The sequence below is a fragment of the Oncorhynchus nerka genome, linkage group LG24 (genome assembly GCF_034236695.1).
Source record: "Oncorhynchus nerka isolate Pitt River linkage group LG24, Oner_Uvic_2.0, whole genome shotgun sequence".
NCBI classification, from domain to species: Eukaryota; Metazoa; Chordata; class Actinopteri; order Salmoniformes; family Salmonidae; genus Oncorhynchus; species Oncorhynchus nerka.
The window spans coordinates 29097269-29116062 of record NC_088419.1 but is presented as its reverse complement, the minus strand read 5'-3'; the positions used below and the strand labels follow the sequence as shown (position 1 = coordinate 29116062).

The 18794-nt window shown below is 42.8% G+C and overlaps 1 protein-coding gene across 4 annotated transcripts in view; it reads left to right on the top strand.

Moving 5' to 3' along the window:
* The window catches only part of LOC115107802 (nuclear receptor coactivator 1-like), a 108054-nt gene that overhangs the window by 71193 nt on the left and 18067 nt on the right, over window positions 1–18794 (top strand). For all 4 annotated transcript variants that reach the window (XM_029631458.2, XM_029631456.2, XM_029631455.2 and 1 more), the window contains 2 exons: window positions 17123–17229; window positions 17758–17935. In XM_029631458.2, coding sequence (XP_029487318.1) covers window positions 17123–17229; window positions 17758–17935 — 285 coding nt within the window. The remainder of the gene's footprint in view (window positions 1–17122; window positions 17230–17757; window positions 17936–18794) is intronic.

Here is an 18794-nt window from a genome sequence, read left to right as displayed (position 1 = left end):
AGTGTTGAGTGCAATAGAGACTGCATCATCTGTTGAGGCGGTGTACAAATTGGAGTAGGTCTAGGGTAGGTCTAGGGTTTCTGGGATGATGGTGTTGATGTGAGCCATGACCAGCCTTTCAAAGTACTTCATGGCAGACGTGAGTACTACGTGTCGGTAGTCATTTAGGCAGGTTACCTTAGTGTTCTTGGGCACAGAAGCTATGGTGGTCTACTTAAAACATGTTGGAATTACAGACTCGGACAGGGAGAGGTTGAAAATGTCAGTGAAGACACTTGCTAGTTGGTCACCGCATGCTCGCAGTACAAGTCCTGGTAATCCATCTGGTCCTGCGGCCTTGTGAATGTTGACCTGTCTAAAGGTCTTACTCACATCGGCTGCGTAGAGCGTGATCACAGTCTTCCGGTACAGCTGGTGCTCTCGTGCATGTTTCAGTGTTATTTGCCTCGACGCGAGCATAGAAGTAGTTTAGCTCGTCCGGTAGGCTCGTGTCACTGGGCAGCTCTCGGCTGTGCTTCCCTTTGTAGTCTGTAGTGGTTTGCAGGCCCTGCCACATCCGACGAGCATCAGAGCCGGTGTAGTACGACTTGATCTTAGTCCTGTATTGACACTTTGTCTGTTTGATTGTTCATCGGAGGGCATAGCCGGATTTCTTATAAGCTTCCAGGTTAGGGTCCCGCTCCTTGAAAGCGGCATCTCTACCCTTTAGCTCAGTGCGGATGCTGCCTGTAATCCATGGTTTCTGGTTGGGGTATGTACGTATGGTCACTGTGGGGACGACATCATCGATGCACTTATTGATGAAGCCAATGACAGATGTGGTGTACTCCTCAAATGCAATTAGAGGAATCCCGGAACATATTCCAGTCTGTGCTAGCAAAACAGTCCTGTAGCTTAGCATCTGCTTCATCTGACCACTTTTTTATTGATCTCGTCACTGGTGCTTCCTGCTTTAATTTATGCTTGTAAGCAAGAATCAGGAGGATAGAATTATGGTCAGATTTGCCAAATGGAGGGCGAGGGAGAGCTTTGTATGCGTCTCTGTGTGTGGAGTATAGGTGGTGTACAGTTATTTTCCCTCTGGTTGCACATTTAATATGTTGATAGAAATTAGGTAAAACTGATTTAAGTTTCCCTGCATTAAAGTCCCCGGCTCTGGGTGAGCGTTTTCTTGTTTCCTTATAGCGGAATAGAGCTCATTCAATTCTATCTTGGTGCCAGCCTCTGACTGTGGTGGTCTATAAACTGCTACAAAGAATATAGACAAACTCTCTCGGTAGGTAATGTGGTCTGCAGCTTATCATGAGAAACTCTACCTCAGACGAGCAATGACTTAAGACTTCCTTAAATATCTTGCACCAGATGTTGTTTACAAAAATACATAGACCGCCGTCCCTTGTCTTACCAGACGCCGCTGTTCTATCCTGCCGGCACATCGTATAACCAACCAGCTGTATGTTGATATTGTCATCGTTCAGCAGCAGCTCCGTGAAGCATAAGATGCTACAGTTTTAATGTCCCGTTGGTAGAATTGAGGGGAGTGGGGGTTTATTCGATCACCTCCTACTCCTCAGAAGGCAGCCCGCCCTTTCGGCCTCTCTTTCTTCGCCTCTTGTTCACGCAGATCTCTGGGGTCAGGGCCTGTTCTCGAGGGATCCGTATATTCTCGGGCTCGTCAGAATCGTGAAAGAAGAAAATGTTTTCTGATAGTCCGTGGTGAGTAATCGCAGTCCTGATGTCTGGAAGTTATTTTCGGTCATAAGAGACGGTAGCGGCAACATTATAGACAAAAATAGTTTTAAAAAACAAGTTACAAACAACACAGATAAACAAACAATAAAACACAATTGTTTGGGGGCAAGAGAGGGAAGAAACAGAAAAGAAAGAGAGAGAAGAAACAGAAAAGAGGGAAGAAACAGGAAAGAACGAGATAGGGAAGAAACAGAAGAGAGAGAAGAAACAGAAAAGAAAGAGCAAGAAGAAACAGAACAGAAGAGAGAGAAGAAACAGAAAAGAAAGAAAGAGAGAAAAGAAACGGGGGGAAAAGAGAGAAAGAGAAGAAAGAGAGAGAAAGTGAGAGAGAAAAAAGAATCTCACCACAGCTGGGCAGAAACAAATAAGAGAAAGAACAATGAATCTTAGACCCTTGTATAACCATCTGAGTTGTTTGGATTCAAAACCTTGTTGACCACTAGTATTACTTTAAAGTTAACCTCCAATCAGATATCAGACTTACATGATGTCACCTCTGCTTCTCAGTGGTGTGACATTGGTGGTTGGCAAGACCAACAAAGAAAATGTTGATTTCCTAAGACGACTCATAGCAAATTCTTGCATAGAGTTGATAAGACAAGTCGCTGGGCTTGCCCTACACACACATATATGTTCAAACACATACACACACACACACACACACGTTCACACACACCCTGCCAATGGGGAAAAGCCATCCATCCATAGGGTGAGCGAGCAGATCCATCCAGGCAGGGTCCATTCCTCTCTGATGGAGAGAGGAATATTTTCTGATGTGATGATTTATTCATTGTGCCAGTATGAATAATGTATGTTGTACGCTGGCATGAAGCATACTGTGGTACTAACAGAGGAAGGAGTGTCGTGCCAAGACCCCTCTCAGGGATGAATGACCAGATTAGTTCCATCATGTTGTGGGGGATTATGATGACAGGGATCATTATTGATTTGGCTGACTATATTAGATAGCTAAATCAGGATTAGGATTAACATCATTAGGATATTTGGCCAACAGAGGATAGTTGGTAACAGAGACTGAGCTGTCAATGCTCTCTCTGTCTGTCTGTCTGTCTGTCTGAACATAACTAAAGGCCCCCATATCACCACCATACCTCAGTCTACATCCCCAGGGCCCAAGCCACTCTGAGGGGTACTACAATTGGCTCATTTCTAGGCCTAACCAGAGCCCTGAATCAATTTCTGGCTTTGAATTTGACCTCAGGGCTCTGCAGAAGGGCGGTCACACTGGTTGGCCTGTCATCCAACACGTTTAACAGAGCTTCTCACAAGGCAGCTTTCCTTCAGGTCTTGACCCCTACCCAGTGTTGTTTTAGGGTTAACCATTAGATAACAACCTGAAGGGTATAATATTCGTCTAGTGGTCCCAAGCCATCTTGTGATCAGCTTTATGTGTTTCGGGGTCAATTAGTTCTTAAATCAAAACCAATTTAGTTTTAATGTAGCTAGCTGCACGTCGCTGCTAGGAATGGGAACCTATAGACTTTGAAATGGTGGGCTAGGCCTAAGTAATGCAGGAGATTCATTTACAAGCCTTTAAATCCCTCTGTTGCGAAAAACCCGGTCCGATTTAGGTCAGAGCCTTAATGTTTATTTCACTTGAGACCACTCTGAGCATGGCAATCATTATGCTACGACTACACCATTGGAGTAAGAAACATGTTAGTTTCCACTGTCATAGCCCGAATGGAAACTAAAGCAGTTAGAGTAGGATGATGACGTTGTCCCTCTAAACACGGATCTATGTTCAGATTAGTATTTTTCACTCTGATGTTTAAGTTTAGGATTTGGGGAGGGTAAGCTTATCTAAGATCTGTGTCTAAGGGACTACATGGTTAAGCATGTATTTTCCCTGTTTTCCCTCTGGTCAGAGATTCCATCAAACATCCTGTTAGAATGGACACACACAACCAGCAGGCATTTATAAGCAGCACTGTAATGTATACAGTCACCTCCAAAATGATTGGCACCCTTGATAAAGATTAGGGGGGGAACGACTGTATAAATGAATAATACACATACTGAGCTATATTGTATTATAAAAAAAGGATATTCAATTATTTTATACTAATATAATTACTTAGGGAGATGATAGATTCTCTTTAACAAGTTATATTTTTTTCTCTCAAAAAGATATGTGTCCAAATTGTTGGCACTCCTGAAGATTCTTATAAATAAAATAAAACAGAAATAAAAATCTGTTAACATTCTACTTTTTTAAGTCATTCTCAAGGCTCTGACCATGTAAAATCCATTTGTAATCCATCACCGTGGGGAAAGGTAAAGAACTCTCAAATGAAAAGAGACAATTGTTTGTTGCCCTTCATAAATCAAGCAATAGGTACAAGGAGGCTAACTCCACCATAGCTCGTTGGGAAAAGCCTATGGGGGGGGGGGAAATGTTATTGGGGGGGGATAAACGCAGAAAATAAGGGATCTTATGTTTTGTTCTATGAGATAATCTTCTTCGGATAATGTCACTTTTTGTGAATTTTGAAACATCTATGTAATCAAAAAAAGTAAAAAGCTAACAATGTGGTAACATGTATAACAAAAAAAATACACTGCAATGCCTTTGACGTCACCAACACTACGCACAACTTCACAGCTAAATCAAAATAAAAAAACAAGATATGGCTAGATAGCCATGTAACACAACTCTGTGATATTGACAGCCAGTAACTGGCTTAGTTGCTCTACCAGTAAGTTAGTAAGTTATAACGTTAGCTTTCCCAAATTGTTTAATTGTAAATGGGGATGGAGGGCAATGCCATTCTAGCTAGCTAGCAAACCTAGCTAACAGGCTTAATTTACCTTATCAGACGGACCCAAAGTCTCCTCTGGACATTCCATCAACCTAAATAAAGAGGTATATTAAAAATAAAATGTGAAGCCACAGTCAAACAGTTCCTGCCTAAACATTGACACCTACTGGTATATGAGGGGTAATGCACTTAAAACCTGTTTGGGAAAGTCGACAACATCCGGTGAAATTGCAGAGCGCCAAATTCAAATCTCTCTAAATATTTTACTATCATAAAAATCACAAGTGTAATACATCAAAATAAAGCTTAACTTCTTGTTAATCCAGCCGCCGTGTCAGATTTCAAAAAGGCTTTACAGCGAAAGCAACCATGCGATTATCTGAGGACAGCGCCCCGCATGCAAACACAACACAAATCCCGGTAAGGTCGGTATGAAGAAATAGCGATATAAAAAATGCCTTGCCTTTGATGATCTACTTCTTTTGGCACTCCAAAAGGTCCCAGTTACATCACAAATGGTCCCTTTGTTCGATAATCAAATCAAATTTTATTTGTCACATACACATGGTTAGCAGATGTTAATGCGAGTGTAGTGAAATGCTTGTGTTCCGACATTGTAGTAATAACCAACGAGTAATCTAACCTAACAATTCCAAAACTACTACCTTATACACACAAGTGTAAAGGGATAAAGAATATGTACATAAAGATATATGAATGAGTGATGGTACAGAACGGCACAGGCAAGATGCAGTAGATGGTATCGAGTACAGTATATACATATGAGATGAGTAATGTAGGGTATGTAAACAAAGTGGCATAGTTTAAAGTGGCCTGTGATACATGTATTACATAAAGATGCAGTAGATGATATAGAGTACAGTATATACATATGAGATGAGTAATGTAGGGTATGTAAACATTATAATAAGTAGCATTATTTAAAGTCGCTAGTGATATATTTTTACATCAATTTCCATCCATTTCCATTATTAAAGTGGCTGGAGTTGAGTCAGTGTGTTGGCAGCAGCCACTCAATGTTAGTGGTGGCTGTTTAACAGTCTGATGGCCTTGAGATAAAAGCTGTTTTTCAGTCTCTCTGTCCCTGCTTTGATGCACCTGTACTGACCTCGCCTTCTGGATGATAGCGGGGTGAACAGGCAGTGGCTCGAGTGGTTGTTGTCCTTAATGGTCTTTATGGCCTTCCTGTGACATCGGGTGGTGTAGGTGTCCTGGAGGGCAGGTAGTTTGCCCCCGGTGATGCGTTGTGCAGACCTTACTACCCTCTGGAGAGCCTTACGGTTGTGGGCGGAGCAGTTGCCGTACCAGGCGGTGATACAGCCCGACAGGATGCTCTCGATTGTGCATCTGTAGAAGTTTGTGAGTGTTTTTGGTGACAAAGCAAATTTCTTCAGCCTCCTGAGGTTGAAACGCCGCTGTCTGTGTGGGTGGACCAATTCAGTTTGTCCGTGATGTGTACGCCGAGCAACTTAAAACTTACTACCCTCTCCACTACTGTCCCGTCGATGTGGATAGGGGGGTGCTCCCTGAAGTCCACGATCATCTCCTTTGTTTTGTTGACTTTGAGTGTGAGGTTATTTTCCTGACACCACACTCCGAGGGCCCTCACCTCCTCCCTGTCGTCCGTCTCGTCGTTGTTGGTAATCAAGCCTACCACTGTTGTGTCGTCCGCAAACTTGATAATTGAGTTGGATGCGTACATGGCCACGCAGTTGTGGGTGAACAGGGAGTACAGGAGAGGGCTCAGAACGCACCCTTGTGGGGCCCCAGTGTTGAGGATCAGCGGGGTGGATATGTTGTTACCTACCCTCACCACCTGGGGGCGGCCCGTCAGGAAGTCCAGTACCCAGTTGCACAGGGCGGGGTCGAGACCCAGGGTCTCGAGCTTGATGACGAGTTTGGAGGGTACTATGGTGTTAAATGCTGAGCTGTAGTCAATGAACAGCATTCTCACATAGGTATTCCTCTTGTCCAGATGGGTTAGGGCAGTGTGGATGCGATTGCGTCGTCTGTGGACCTATTCGGGCGGTAAGCATATTGGAGTGGGTCTAGGGTGTTAGGTAGGGTGGAGGTGATATGGTCCTTGACTAGTCTCTCAAAGCACTTCATGATGACGGAAGTTAGTGCTACGGGGTGGTAGTCGTTTAGCTCAGTTACCTTAGCTTTCTTGGGAACAGGAGCAATGGTGGCTCTCTTGAAGCATGTGGGAACAGCAGACTGGGATAAGGATTGATTGAATATGTCCGTAAACACACCAGCCAGCTGGTCTGCGCATGCTCTGAGGACGCGGCTGGGGATGCCGTCTGGGCCTGCAGCCTTGCGAGGGTTAACACGTTTAAATGTCCTTCTTTATATCCATAAAAACTCAGTTTAGCTGGCGCGCTTCAGTCAATAATCCATCCAGTTTCCCTCCATGAAAATGCATACAAAATTAATCCCAAACGTTACTAATAAACTTTTCCAATCAAGTCAAACAACGTTTATAATCAAACCTTATATATACTAATACGCAAATAAACTATTAAATTTAAGACAGAGAATATAGTATGTTCATTACCGGAGATAAATAAGAAAGAACGCGCTTTCCTCCACGCGCTTGGAAACACTACAGCCAAAATGGGAGCTCAAAATATTTTTCCAAAAACCAGCTTGAAACTCTTTCTAAAGACTTGACATCTAGTGGAAGCCCTAGGAACTGCAATCTGGGAGGACTTGGCCTTATAATTATAGTACTATCCATTTAAAGTAGTAGTAAGCTGAATTTCTTTTTTTGGGGGGGGATGGTTTGTCCTCTGGGTTTTGCCTGCCATATCAGTTCTGTTATACTCACATACCTTATTTTAACAGTTTTAGAAACCTTAGAGTGTATTCTACCAATTATATGCATATCCTAGCTTCTGGGCCTGAGTAACAGGCAGTTTACTTTGGGCACGCTTTTCATCCGGACGTCAAAATACTGCCCCCTATCCCAAAGAAGTTAAATGACAACAAGTCTACCATGTATATACCCTGCATAGCTTTGGAAACAAGCTATGTCTGATTTTGCTGAGCTATCATTTCAACACATTCTAGGGAGCCAGGCTCAGGCAAACATAATTATTTTTTTCCCCCCACAAAATGGCTTTATTACAGACAGAAATACTCCTCAGTTTCATCAGCTGTCCGGATGGTTGGTCTCAGACAATCCCGCAGGTGAAGAAGCCGGATGTGGAGATCCTGGGCTGGCGTGGTTACACTTGGTCTGCGGTTGGACGTACTGCCAAATTTTCTAAAACAACATTGGAGACGGCTTATGGTAGAGAAATTAACATTACATTATCTGGCAACAGTTCTGGTGGACAATCCTGCAGTCAGCATGCCAATTGCACGCGTCCTCAAAACTTGAGACATCTGTGGCATTGTGTTGTGTGACAAAACTGCACATTTGCGTTTTATATTTTTGTTCAGTATAATATCACATGCGCCAAATACAACATGTGTAGACCTTACAGTGAAGCGCTTACTTACAAGTCCTTAATCAACAATTCCGTTTTAAGAAAAAATACCCCTCCCAAAAATGTTTAAGTAACAAATAGCAAGGCTATACAGGGGGTACCGGTACAGAGCCAATGTGCGGGGGCACCGGTTAGTCGAGGTAAGTGAGGTAATGTGTACAAGTAGGTAGAGTTATTAAAGTGACTATGCATAGATAATAGACGGAGAGTAGCGGCAGCATAAAGGGGGGGATTGCAAATAGCCATTTGATCATGAATTAGATCATGAATTAGAATAGCATCCTATTTACAGGAGCAACGGTAACTACTTCTAAACGTCCGAAGATCCTATAAACCATGCATGAATGATAGTATAACTAGCTACATGTTGAAATGATGGTGTCTTTTGTTGGGCGAATCAGATGTCAACGTAGCCTACATGAACCCAAACTTACTCTGAATTTACCTTCACATACAGCTTGAGTCTACCATCTAGATGCCTACCTCCATGTACCCTGCTTCACCTGATTCAACCAGTGTGTGCCCAGTGGGACCTCTATGCCAATAGGCTCTTCAGAAGGGTTGCTAGAAAAAAAAGCATTTTTCACAGTAACACCTGGGGCTTGCTAAACAGCACTGACACTTGGATTGGAACCAGGTGCTATGGTCGTATATGTGACAAAAATGGAAGTCCTTTGGCCATGCACACCAGCGGTGCGTTTGACAAATACATATACATAAAATAACTTCATACCTTCTGGTTGTGGATATTTCATGTCGTGGGGATGTTTTGCTTAGACTGGTCCTGGGGCCAACAGCATCATGAACTCTACCAAGTACCAGGACATTTTAGTCAAACACCTGGTTGTCTCTGCCAGAACGCTGAAACTTGGCCCCAAATGGATCTTCCAGCAAGACAAAGCCCCTAAGCACACATCAAAATCCACAAAGAAATGGTTAATTGACCACAAAATCACCAATTTGCAACGACCATATCAGGGAAATTCCATCGTTATGGATGTGACATTTGCACACAAAATAAGAAACAAAATGTCTCACAGAATTTACTTATCAAGCATAAATGGAAATGTTAAGGTGTTTATTTGTACAGTGGTGGAAAAAAGTACCCAATTGTCAAAGTAAAGATTCCTTAATAGAAGTAAAATAGAGTAAAAGTCACCCAATAAAATACTACTTGAGTAAAAGTCTAAAAGTATTTGGTTTTAAATATACAAAAGTATCAAAAGTAGAAGTATAAATAATTTCAAATTGCTTGTATTAAGCAAACCAGATGGCACAATTTTTTTTTCTTTTTTTCGGATAGCCAGGGGCACACTCCAACGCTCAGACATAATTTACAAACAAAGCATTTGTGTTTAGTGTGTCTGCCAGATCAGAGGCAGTAGGGATGACCAGGGATGTTCGCTTGATAAGTGCGTGAATGGAATAATATATATATACACCTCTAACCCTAGGAATTGAAACACCCATTTCCTTTCCATGTTTATTTCAAATAAGCTTGGGCTGTATACCGGGGTATTTGGAACAAGTCACGAGATGGTTTTTCAATACCGTCAATAACATTCAAACAATTTATTTTGAAGTTTATTTTTATACATTTGAATATTTGTAGCTACTTTTTAGGTAAATACCTGCAGTCAACAATGTGAAATACGTTAGGAGATAAAGAAGATGGCATTCTTTGTTTCACCTGTCACATAATTTTTCATAATAAAACGTAACGGTAGTCCCCAGTCATGTGGTGTTTGTTTGGTTTGCTAATTTAGTAGCTAGTTAGCTATCTAGCTAAGTGGTTAGCTTATTTCAAAATCAAGTTTAGCTTGGTAACAGCAGAGAATCCCCTCCTGGCTCAAGAGCCTTGCTGTCTAATTTGTTTTGTCCATGCAGCAAACTGGGAGTAGCATTTTGGACTTACTTTGTAGTTTAGGTCAGAGACTGTATAAAAATGTATGCGGTACGCTCGTTAGCATTTAGTTAGCATGCTCTAAGAGGTTTTACATGTGCTTGTTAGCATTGCTAACCTTCGGATTAGTGTGTTTGAAAACAGCGGCCCTCGTGTTTATGCCGATATTACCGAAAATCCCGGTAAGGTCGGTATGAAGCTGTAACAATCCGGATACCACCCAAGCCTAGCTGGACTCATTCCTCACTCATCCCTTGTCATCTCCTGTACTCCCTGTTCACTCATGACTGCATGACTCCAACACCATCATTAAGTTTGCCGATGACAACAGTGGTGGCCTGATCTACGACAAGACAGCCTATAGGGAGGAGGTCAGAGACCCGACCGTGTGGTGCAAGGACAACAACCCCTCCCTCAACGTGATCAAGACAAAGGAGATGATTGTGGACTACAGGAAAAGGAGGACCGAGCACGCCCCCATTCTCATCGACGGGGCTGTATTGGAGCAGGTTGAGAGCTTCAAGTTCCTTGATGTCCACATCACCAAGACAGTCGTGAAGAGGGCACGACAAAACCCTGCACATTGACTCTGTACCGGTACCCCCGGTATATAGCCTCGCTATTGTTATTTTACTGCTGCTCTTTAATTCTTTGTTACTTTGTTACTTTAAGGTATTTTTTTTAAACTGCATTGTTGGTTAAGGGCTTGTAATTAAGCATTTCACTGTAAGGTCTGTTGTATTCGGTGCATGTGACATACAATTTTATTTATATCTTGACGTTTTCCTACGAAGGGTTAAACTATTCTTCATTTTCATTACGTGAAAGGGTTAAAAAAAAAAAAGTTTAATTGAATTGTAACCTACCAGTGAGCGGCACAGGGTTCGCACTTTCGACTAAATTTCTTGTCAGATCGTAAATCACCTCAGGCTTGACAGCTATAGTTCACAAGCGCGCAAAGTACCTGTCACACCGCAGGGCAGACCAAACAGATACAGACAAATATTTTCACTGGGGGACACCTGTACTTACTCAAGGAAGTAAACAAACTCAGCATGACTGGTGAAAGTGTCTTATGGATTTTTAAGACCTTAGTTATGTGTATTATTTTAAGACCTTTATTATGCCATGTGATGTGATCACATGCTATGCTCCAGGCAGCAGAACAACTCATGATTGCAGTTCATAAGCAAACGTGAGATCACCCAAAATAGATCACACAGATAGATTGCCTGCTAGCTTGTTTGTTAACATAAACACACTTCGAAAGTGGTATGAAGGGCATGAATGTTTTTCCCATGATCGCGTTATGCAGTGATGCTTTCTAGTGAGTCCACGATCCTGTTATGAAGCGCCAATAACGGTCACATCTGTTACGCTTAGAACGAGTACTGACAAAGAGAGAAAGGAAAACAATTATGCATCACCTAAGCTCGTTATGAAAGTTAGCTTTGCACAGAAAGTTTGCATACAATCATACTCGAAATGTATCTACAGTAACAACTTTTCCTCAAATGTTAAGGATGTGACACTGCCTGTCCAAATTAGCATTCTATTTAGATTGTAGAATTCTATTCTAGCACTCAAAGGACTAAAATTAGTTTGATATTGTATCATTAACCTTCCGACTTGGTCAGAAACACAGGGGGACAGATGTTCGTACCAAAACTAATTCTATGAGCCATTGCCAATAGCTGTGAAATCTGGTTGACTGAAAAGCCTTATTTTGAGACTTTGTATCCTACTCTATAGTAACAATAACATTACATTTGGTAAATATAAAGGCCAAATGTGTAGTCTGCACTTCAAAATACGCACATTCAAGGTAAATATGAAAGTAGTTTGAAAGTTTAATGAAAGTTTAATTTGGAAATAAGTCATTTAGTTTTCTTCATGCTCCGGTTGACCTTATTATGGAATTGCTCCTTATTCCCCTCAGTCTGCGCATTGAAAACCTGTGGTTTTCTCACGTCACCCCGCTCCTCCGCTCTCTCCACTGGCTTCCAGTTGAAGCTCGCATCCGCTACAAGACCATGGTGCTTGCCTACGGAGCTGTGAGGGGAACGGCACCTCAGTACCTCCAGGCTCTGATCAGGCCCTACACCCAAACAAGGGCACTGCGTTCATCCACCTCTGGCCTGCTCGCCTCCCTACCACTGAGGAAGTACAGTTCCCCCCCTTAAAAGACCTAGATGCACTATTGTAAAGTGGCTGTTCCACTGGATGTCATAAGGTGAAAGCACCAATTTGTAAGTCGCTCTGGATAAGAGCGTCTGCTAAATGACTTAAATGTAATGTAATGGTTTGAATTGAAGAAGTCAGGCCATAAGTGCAGACGAAGGATATCAAGGATCTGGAAGGATTCTATATGGAGGAATGGTCTAAGATCCCTCCCAATGTGTTCTCCAATTTCTTAAAACATTTTAGATAAACCCTGCATCGTTTTCCTTTTAAGGGGAGGGTGCACAAACTATTGAAAATAGGGGTGCCAATAGAGAAAAAAAAGTATTACTTGTTAAACAAAATATCTTTCTCTGAGAAACTGTGTTAGTATAAAATAATATATATATATATTTTAGAGCATACAATATAGCTCATTATTTTTGCTAATCTTTTGCAAGGTTGCCAATAATTTTGAAGGTGACTGTATAATCTACACACCACAGCCCTTATTAAAGGAAAACGCCACTATTCTTTAGTCCACTGTTGATATAGTCCCACAATGTTTTGCATGGCAGCAGTCAAGTTAAGATATTGAACTTTCAGCAAGCAAAGTGGGACTTGCCACATCATCATGATGATGCCAAATGTAACGTGTGAGTTTCTGGGTGGATTTTTCCTTTAAGATTGCAACCTAACATGTCACTCAAACATCTGCTTATTCCTGGCCCTGATTCCCATCTTATTCCTGGCCATGATTTCCATCATCACAAACAGGCTTGGGTGTAAATTAGAATATTCCTTCCAACCCTGATTTCCTATCTGGGATAGGGTAGTACCGGAGGCCCAACGGAGGGAGGACTGGTGTTGGCCTTGAGCAGGCAGGCAGGGAGACGCAGTGGAGTAGAAGTGTGAGAGTAAACAGCAGCGGTTGCTTGCCTGCACCAGAATTAGCACACGCAATGGTGGCTCTCAGAAGGTGCCATTTTCCCTCTTTCAGCCTCAGTGAAATGAGGGGAAATATTAGTGTGTGTGTGTGTGTGTATGTGTGTGTTTTCTCCTCCTCCTATGTAAGGCTCAAGGAGTTCTTGAACGAGATCCCCTGTTTTTCTTCTGCTCCCAGCATGAGGAAAGAGCCTAGCTAGGGTAGAGGATGTGGCAGAGGTGACATAAAGCCTACTTAGAGCTGACATAGCCATGACATGAGGATGTCAGGGGCCCAGTGGCCTCGCCAATGTATCACTCTGGAAGAGGGCCTTCTCTTCTGTTTTTGTTTCGCGAGCTCAGGCGGGGGAGGGGGTTGGGCGTGTGAGAAAGCAGCCAATGGCTGAGCTCCCTGCCCCTTGACCTTGTGCAAGAGGGCCTCTTGCAAAGCCCAGCTTCCCTTTCCCCTACACTTTCTACACAGAGAGAAACAGGAACACACACTGCTCTGCTCTCCTCTCCCCCTCTCCCTAGGCCTGCACTCCCCTCTTCTGTGTCTCTCACATCTCTCTCTTGCAACTCTCCCCTCTTTCACCTCTTTCCCCCTCTCTGTCCCTCCACTTCCCCTTTCACCCCTCTCCTATCTGATCCTAAGATGGACAAGGACATACCCTGGCCTCTCTGAAGACACCATACAGATGTAGGATCTTAATTTGAGCCAGTTTGCTACAGCAGGAAAATAATCCTGCAGCATGAGGAAATGGGAATTATTAGGTGGATAATAATAAATGGCCATTTTTGTAGGGGTTGATACATTTTTCGTGAGGGAAAATCAAGTCTGAAATTTCCAAGTGAAAACAAACTTCAGAAGCCTTTTTAAAGGGTAGGAAGCATGTGTTTTTACTCACCAGAGTAACTACAGTGTGGTCAAATACTTAGTAACTTAGTTGTAGTCACGGTCTATACCTATAACTACAAACAGTTATATTTTGGGGTTATTATATATTTATAAATGTATTTCCAGATTTCTTTGAAACTACCCACAATGCATTATTTCTCAACGTCATATGGAGAATCTACTCTGTGCTACAGAGTTCGTATGCTAGCTCGGTAGCTAGATCAAACTTGCTAACGTTAGCATCCTCATGCTCGTCATAGTCTTTGGCTGTGTTATCTACTGGCAACCCGTAAGCATGCCTTCTTGCCGTGGGCTAAAAACGAAATATAAAATCATACCTGCATGCTCTATTTGTGTAGTACCTTGTCTGTTCTCATTTTTGTTTTGGCATGTTCTCTGTGAAGTAGGCTACGAGAGTTTTGTAACTACCTTGGCTCAGTGCTAGCTTCCCCTCGCATTGGTAGCTAACTCATCGGATGGGCCCCAGCCATCAATCTGTAAGTCTCAGCTCTTGTTTTGCTTTTTTTACTATTTATTTTTTTACCCATTTTTCTCCCCAATTTCATGGTATCCAATTGGTAGTTACAGTCCTGTCCCATCTCTGCAACTCCCGTACGGACTCGGGAGAGGCGAAGGTCGAGAGCCGTGCATCCTCCGAAACACAACCCAGCCAAGCCGTACTGCTTCTTGACACAGCGCTTGCTTAACCCGGAAGCCAGCCACACCAATGTGTCGGTGGAAGCACTTGGAGATCGTGTCAGTGTGTATTGCGCCCGGCCAAGACTTGAACCAGGTTCTCTAGTGGCATAGCTAGCACTACGATGCAGTGCCTTAGATCACTGCGCCACTTTTGAGGCCTTCACTTTGCTTTTCATCTGCGGTTATGTTTTAGTTGTTTTATTAGTTGTGTTCTAGCTCGTCTCCAGTTGTTGGGCTTTGGCTTGGGGGTTAGCTAGGCTAATAGCTAGTTGGCTAAATAGCTAACGTTAGCTGGCTGGCTGAGATAAGTGTAACTTTAACATTTATTAATACTGGTAGGACTAAAGTTAGCGGGCTAGTGGGCTAGCAACCTTGCAAGTTGATATGTAACAATACATTCATAAAGTATTTGCTTGTAAGTTGAAACCAGTAGACATGAGTGCGAACAATTTGGATTCATTTAAAGTTATACATTTAAATGTATTTCTGTTGGAGTTTACATTATAGGAAATAGGCTGGCATGCCCGGGTCCTCCATATTACATCACACCCCGGGAAAAACATTTTCCGACATGACTTCCGTTATTCTGCAGAATTCTAATCGGTTTTATGTAATAACAAAACAATTGGGACTTTGAATTGCTACTTTTGGAGTGTATATTAATGCAAATCTATATGTTACATGTGGTTACATTTATGCTTCTTACCCTTTAAACCTCAAATACACTAAGTAAAATAATTCCCGAATTCAAGAAACTTCTCCTGCAACGGGGTGATCAAATAAGATCTTACATCTGTATGGGTTACTTAACTATGTATTTTAGGGAAGAAAATCCTCAACAGGAGAAAAATACACGTCTCTAAGCCAGACCAATTCCAAACAAATGGACTTGCCTTGTAAATATACATTTTCAGTATGCATTTGCAAACTTAATATGTGCAGTTGCTAAAGATGTGCAGTTGATGAACATCTTATTATTTTGTGAAGTTAAACCCTGCTCTGGTTTAAACAGTGGTACAGTAGCTATCTAGTGATACAACAGTGTAGTTGAGCAGTAGAGCAGCAAGTGTCCCAACAGGCAGGCCCACTGCAGGATATTAATGTCTCAGGCAGTAAAGTCCTCACCCAGCCCTGGTTGTTTTGTCAATAACCTAATCACGGCTTTGTGTTTTTGGTTTCATTTCTTGGCCTCCTGGAATACAGAGTGTAATTCACAGTGATGTGCTCACTCGCCACTCTTATTTTAAGACCTGGCCACCAGCCAGACCGTGCTTGATAAATATACACTCCTCTGTTTTTTTTTCTCCCAGGAGAAGAGAGACCGGTCGGGGATAAAGGAGAAAGTACCTCTGTTTCTCTCTTCCTCTTTTCCTCTCCTTCTCCTTCCTCTCGTTATAGTATCTCTCTCTCCTCTCATCTCTTCCCTGGTCTCTCTTCCAGCTCTTGGTTGTTTGCTTACTTGGTGGGGACAGTTCAGTATAGTGAGCTCTGTGTGCTGACATCCCACCCATCGTGACCGGTTCAGGGGTCAAAGACCGGGCCAAGACTGCTACCATGGCAATGAGCCCAGTGAGTGAGGAGAGGAGGAGTCAGGCCTACAGTATAGTAATGACATGTGATGGATTGTCCAGCACCTATCTCTCTCTCTCTCCGATCCAGCTCAGTACAATCCTCTGTATCTGTACTGTGTTCTACCCTGCTGGCCTCAGACATCTCTCACTCTCGCTCTCTCTCTTGCTCTCTCTCGCTCTCTCTGTCTCTGTCTCTCTCTCTCTCTCTCTCTGTCTGTCTGTCCCCGCCAGAACCTCAGCAGCCTATCATCAGCTCATTGATCAGGAAGAGAAAAGTAATTTATCAGTGGACAATCCACAGTTCCACTATTCCTCTCTCTCCTCCTCCGTGGTTCCCTCCCTCCCATTCTCCTCATCACTCTCTTACAACCTTGACTGAAACTGTAAGATCAATAAACCAGGTCCAAGAAGAGATTTGGGTCATTGTTGAATAGATTTTTAAGAGTTTGTGACATTGGGGATATGCAGTACATGGTTTAATTATAAGTACTCCTCAAAGCAGTATTTGTTGGTGTCCATGCCAGAATAAACAGGCTGTTTCACTCAAACTTCCAGTTGTTGGCTTCTGCTGCTGTACAGTAACAGTACAGTAGATTTACAGTGTGCTGTAAATGTGTTGCGTTGATTCCCCCTAACCCTTTGATCGGGCTGATGTCATCAGAACACAATTCAGCAGAAGTCCACAATGTTCATTATTCTGTATGAAATACAGTCATTATGAGGGGAATAACAAGCTGTATAAGAGTTATTACTTGGAATTGCTAAGTAATTGCATAATGCCTGTGTAATGTTTGATGTCAGTAAAATAAAGAAGACTAAACGTACGTGCTAGCGATGGCTGATCACCCTAAGTTCAGCCCCCCCCCCCCTTTTTTTTTTTACTGTTCCTAAGATCTCTGTGTGTTTGTCCCCTGCAGAGAAAGCATCTCTAATATCACCAGAGGACAAGGTGCAGAGGAGTGACATTTCGTCCAGTAGTCAGGGCATGGTGGAGAAAGAGGCTCTGGGGCCGCTGCTGCTCGAGGTGAGTGAAACAATAAAGCTTGGTGGAATTTGAATTTCAGTGACAGACACAGGAAGTATCAACTTATCCATTGATTGGATCATTTAGTCATGCTGCTTTCTAAGCACAGGTACTCTTTCATGAAAATATATTCATATTTTTGGTTGCTCATTGGTAAATGAATGCATAGTAATTAGAGTGCATCTGCTCACAGTAAATTTGCATAAAGTTAGTTGTGTATATTTTTTGTGTAAAAATGCAATTTTCGGGGACAACTGCAATTTTGTTCTAATCTCTCTGTCTTCAGTATTTTCTCTGTTTTGTCCAGAGTGATTCAGTGGCTCTGTATGGTTCCCAGGACTTAGTTTCCCAGTGAGGCCCAGTGTCATTATGCTTTCCACGTTAGTTCCTGGCACACTTTCCCCCTGGCTGAGGCTGGGGCTGTGAGAGAGAGAAAGGCTGAAGTCCCCCTGCTCTCTTTGTGTGTTCCCCTTCCTCCGGAGGTGTCTGTTTCACTCCTCTTTTGTCCCTCCCTCTGTTTCGGGCCAGGCCCTGGACGGCTTCTTCTTTGTGGTCAACCGCGAGGGCCGGATCGTGTTTGTGTCAGAGAATGTGACGGGTTACCTAGGTTACGCCCAGGAAGAGCTGATGACCTCCAGCGTGTACAGCATCCTCCACGTGGGAGACCACAATGAGTTCATCCGCAACTTGCTGCCCAAGAGCCTCGGTGAGGATGATAGGAGAGGAGGAGGGGAGGGGGCGAGAGAAGAGAGGATGGTGAAGGAAGGAGAGGAGGGCGAGAGAGAGGGGGGAGGGATCAGACAGAGGAATAGAGAGAAGTAGAAAGGAAGAGAAGAAGTCGAAAGAAGAGGTCGAGCAGTGTGACAAGGACAAGAGAAAGGAGATGAGGAAGGAAGGAAAGGAGATGAAGAAGAACATGATAGAGGGAAGACGGGTAAGAGAGAAAGACAAAGAGGATGGAGAGGAGGTAAGAGAGGAATCTCTGCTATAGGCAAGGTATCATGCAGTATGAAGCAGCCAGATCACGTGACAGCTATAAGAGCATAGTAACCAGGAGACATGAAAGGGTTTGTCCCGTGAAGCCCCTAGTAATTCCTCTCTATATAGGCCAGGCCAGACAAGATGGGTTAATGTCAGCAGAGATGGACAGGTCAACTAGCTACTATCTACCTGCCTGTCTTCAGCTTAAACTCTCACTACATAGTGACCACGTTTACATGCACACCAATATCCCGTTATTATTAAGTATTCTGTTTTTGAGTTGACTCATATAAATGTCATATCCCGTTTACAATAACCCTAAAAAGCTTGTATCCTAGTTATGAGAAACCCAGATAAGATGCCTGGGACATGCTGATCTAAGACAGGATACTCTGGGATGTAAAAATCGGATCCTGTTTATTGTTGTTTTTGTGGTTTGCGCAGACTCAGTTTTGCGTATCATTGGTGTTGTTTGATGGTGTTTTCATCTGACTGTCAAACAAATCACTTCAAACAGTTCAATCCACCATAATAGTTTAGCCTACTATAATTAATTTACTATAATTCAAATTCAAAAGTTTTTG